Source organism: Numida meleagris, chromosome 6, assembly GCF_002078875.1.
Source record: "Numida meleagris isolate 19003 breed g44 Domestic line chromosome 6, NumMel1.0, whole genome shotgun sequence".
Taxonomy (NCBI): domain Eukaryota; kingdom Metazoa; phylum Chordata; class Aves; order Galliformes; family Numididae; genus Numida; species Numida meleagris.
Genome location: NC_034414.1, coordinates 12,590,117 through 12,594,314, shown reverse-complemented (window position 1 = coordinate 12,594,314; position 4,198 = coordinate 12,590,117). Strand labels below are relative to the sequence as shown.

At 50.0% G+C, this 4,198-nt stretch overlaps 1 protein-coding gene across 6 annotated transcripts in view; it reads left to right on the top strand.

Moving 5' to 3' along the window:
* SERGEF (secretion regulating guanine nucleotide exchange factor) overlaps positions 142 to 4,198 on the top strand; it is a 139,017-nt gene continuing 134,960 nt past the window's right edge. For all 6 annotated transcript variants that reach the window (XR_002440922.1, XM_021403893.1, XM_021403892.1 and 3 more), the window contains exons 1-4: positions 142 to 231; positions 1,383 to 1,521; positions 2,177 to 2,332; positions 2,646 to 2,740. Coding sequence is in view for 5 of the 6 variants with exons in the window: in XM_021403893.1 (XP_021259568.1) it covers positions 208 to 231; positions 1,383 to 1,521; positions 2,177 to 2,332; positions 2,646 to 2,740 (414 nt within the window). In the remaining variant the exon portion in view is untranslated. The remainder of the gene's footprint in view (positions 232 to 1,382; positions 1,522 to 2,176; positions 2,333 to 2,645; positions 2,741 to 4,198) is intronic.

Here is a 4,198-nt window from a genome sequence, read left to right as displayed (position 1 = left end):
CCTTGGGCTGCCCCGCACCGCGCTCCTGCAGACGCAGCAGCCGTGCTGCTGGCCCTGCTGCCGGCACTGCCGCGCCGATCGCCTCCGGGCGGGCGCCGCCACGTGTCGGCTCGCGGTGCCCTCGCGGCGAGGCGTGGCCCCGCCTAAGCCCGCCCCGTCCCGCCTCTTCCTCCCCGGCCGTAGTGGGGCGGGAAGGGCGCGAGCCCCATGGAGCCGGTGCTCCGCGCGTGGGTAGGTGGGCGCGAGGGCTGCGCGGGGACACGGCCCGCCCTGCGGCCGCGAGATGGCGGCGGGAGGAGGGCGAGAGCGAGCTCGGCGCGGCTCCCGCGGCCGGGCCGCGTCCCGCGGGCCTGCCCGGCTCTCGGCCCCGCACGGGGTACGAGCCTTCCAGAGCTGCGGGGCGTGCGAGCAGACGGGCTCTGACGGCCGGTGCCGGCGTAGCTCGCCGCCCTCAGGTTTGCTGCTTCGGAGGGGGAGCGGAGCGGCGCCTGAGGAGAGCGGCGCGCGCTGGGTTCGGGGCAGCTGCTTGCCGTTCGGCGCCTCGTGCTGAGGGCGTGCGGAATCCGCACGTGGGGAACCTTCTGAGGAGAGTTCGGGGCCTGCCGTGTGCTGAGGCCGTCCGCCAGCAGCAGCCGGGGCTTGTGGCTGAGGTCGGAGCTGCTGAACGCGTCCTTTGAGGAGCTCGGGTGGGCTAGCTCCGCCTGGGGTCCTCCACCTGCGGCAGTGCAAGGGTGCTGCTCGGACTCTTGGTCTGCGGTCATCTCACAGACCGTAAAGTAGCTGAGAAGCTCCTGGCACGTTACTACCCTGGCTGCTTGGTGTGACTGGCCTAGCGGCTTCAGCGCCGTGTGTACAAACATACAGGTATGTTCTTGTTTTGCCTGCTGTAAGGTGAAAGAATGACTTAATGATGGACAAGTGCTTCTGCTTTGGGTTCCAGAACAACACAGCTTGTCATTCTCACCTTCTTTTGGTGTGTGCTCCTGGAAAGCATTGGCATGAATAACACCTTGGTGCTGAGTGGGAACCGTTAGCGTTAAACAGGTGGTCCTAATTATTGGTAGCGAGGCGTTCTGCCTTACTAGCAGTTAGCCTGCAGTTAGCCTTAGCAAACATATTCCTGTATAGAAGAACAGTGCTGGGATTGCAAGGGTGGCCTTAGTGGCAGCAGGTCTGGGACAGCCCGGGTCTGCAGTTCTGGGGGTCCTGTATGACAGCTGTCAGAGTGAAGGTTGCCCTCTGGGGGATTTTCAGGAGCAGATACCATCAGGTTAACCCACGCCACGTCCCTGATGAGCCTGCTGGCTTGTAGGAGGAGAGCCAAGTGCATCTTTTCTTGTTAACTTTTTTTTAACGTGTTATTTTTCTGTGTGCGTTTGAAGGGTGCAAACAGCTACGGACAGCTTGGCCTTGGTCATAAAGAGGATGTGCTGGTGCCTCAGTCACTGAAAGATGTTTCCTGCAAGCGTCGAGACATCAAGAACATCACTGGAGGAGGGGGACATTCTGCGGTTATCACTGGTAAAAACATTGCACTTCTGAGGAGTGTGCGACTTGAACAGCCAGGGGAAAAGTCTTTCCTTTCTGGTGCGGTGCTGCCACCTATCTGTGGCTTCTGGATCTGAGCGAATATCACTTAGTTGTAAAACAGGCTCCCCCTGTGCCTATTAACTTAATATTTTGGGGAAATTCCTTTGTTTGCTCATCTTCTGTGGCTGTTTAATGACTTGGTGAAGATAATTTCTGAATGCATTTGACATAATAGCTTTTCGAACAAAACCATTAGTTGTCCTCTATTGAGGATGAGCAGGGAAGGAGTCAAACAGAATGTTATTCAATCTGGAGAAGTTTTGAGGGGAGGAGCAGAAAATAACACCTGCTTCGAAAGGTTCTGCTACAGCTATAGCTAACGATGAGAATGAAGGGATACGGAGAGGTGTGAATGGTATGAAATACTTCTCAAAACAGGTTCTTGTTTTGCTATATGAGCTGTTTCCCTTGGCTCTTGATAGCTGTGCTTATTCAAAGATGTTTCTGGTGCATCAGAAATAGCTGTCTCTGTGCAGTTCAGTGTGTTAAATGACACACAATCACTGTCTTTGTTGCAGGATCTCATTGCATATGTGCTTCTTTGTGAATTGAGTGTGATTTTTTTTTTTTTTTTTAATTATTCCAGGAGCTGGAGAGCTCTTTGTGTGTGGCCATAACAAGGAGGGGCAGTTGGGATTGAATCACACAGAAGATGTGCTGCGTTTTACACTGTGCACTGCCCTGTCTGGCTTCTGTGTGCAGGAAGTGGCCTGTGGCTGGGATTTTACAATCATACTAGCAGGTAAGTTCCTCTTTGCAGGAGCTGGGGAAATATGGGCATGTAGAGAACACGCTGACAGTTCACATTGTTGCTGTTTGTGCAACATGTAGCACTCACAGGTTTTAAGCTACTTTAATCTATTGCCTGTGAGCTTCAGATCTTTACTGACCATTATGTATGAAACCAGAAGCCTGTGGCCTCAGGGACTTGAGAAGGGGAGATGTTAGGCCTTTTTTTTCCAGTTATTTCAGAGTGTTTTTGCCCGTTTGAATGTTACAATACTTTGCTTTTGGTCAAAGTTACGCCGATCACAGTCTAACCCTTTGTTTTGCAGGAGATGGCCTAGTTCTGTCCTGTGGGTCTAACGCTTTTGGACAGCTAGGAGTTCCTCAAATTTCAGGTCCGTGCTTGATTCCACAAAAGATTGAGGTAAAGATTTAAAAGGAACTGTTCTGTAGCTCTGTGCATTATGTTGCTTACAGCAATGACAAGGGCCTGGTGACCTCAGTGAGCTTTAAGCTTGGCTCTTCAACTGTTTGTAAAGGAGTCCATCTGATGAAGTAAATTTACAGAATAGACAGCCAGGGATGGTCCTTGACCCAGAAATGAGACGCTACAGTTGCTTTCTTTTGTTGTGTGAAGGAGTTGCCCACTTGCAACAGAAAGTTGTCTCTTTCCTTAGAGATTAGAATGTTTCATGTAACACCTCTTGATAGCATCCGTAGAATGAGTTTTCTCAGGTGATGTAAAGTGACTCTAAAGCTAGCGAAACCATGCAAGTGCACTTCAGCTGAAGCTTTACCTTGAGTCTGTAAGAGACCAGATAGGTTATGCACGTGCAGGCTGTTCCTGCATTTGCTGTACCTTGTTCAGGGTTTGTGGCTCACAGTTAGAAGGGTGCCACAGAGAGAAAAATAGGCCAGCAATAATCCCACCTTGGAAAAAAAGCTCTGTGATGAAGTTCAACTAAATTAGTTAGGCCGATTCTTTTGATGCATTGCTCCCGAGCAATGAGTACTGTAATATTATTTCCAGACCTAAAAAGCTTCAGATAAAACCAAGCTTGGTCATTCCCAAAATAATTGGAGTGTGGGAAAGTATGTAGCTGCAGGAAAATGAAAAGTGAGAGAAGACCTTTTAGTTTTACTGCTTTTGAGAAGAAGATTATTTTTACTTTTTGCACGTGAAGGTATAGAAAAGTACATGGACTCATTTCTTGTTTAACCACCAGTATTTAACAATCAATATCAGCTTCCAAGGAAATAGGACGGAGAGCTAGCTAACAATTTCTCTCTTGTCCACTACCTTCAACTGTCAGTGCTAAAGGCAGCACAGCTGGTGCTGCTCCTGTAAGTCGTGTGGAGGTCTGCGGTGATACCTGGAGGTGAGGCACCACTGTGGGTAGGGAGCTCCGAATGGAGCCTCCAACTATTTGCTTTAAAATGCTTTAAGTAGTAGGAACTGAGACGTCCGTATGGAAAAAAGCTTTTTTCGTGTTGGCTGTAAGCCTAACAGCGTAAATAAATTTCTCACAGGAATTCTAATTAATCCCTAATTTACACTGTAGCATCTTATTTGAAGAACGCTAATGAAATGCTTTTACATCCAGATAAACTCTCCTCTGTAGTGCAAGTGATAACTTCAGAGCAGAAAGGACTCTCATCAAGAAATGTAACCTGGTGGCACATGCCAGCCACCATTCTGTTGCATTTTTTGGGTTTTGCGGCGATCTGGTTAATGCAGGGGAGGAGGGGCAGCTAGTGGTCCCCTAGGGAATAGGGGTTACCTCCCCTGATGCTCCCAGGAAACATGAAGAGTCCAGAACATCATTCCTGCGTAGTGCCTTGAAAATGGTGGCAGTGACAGTGCTAACTTGAACCTGTCTCC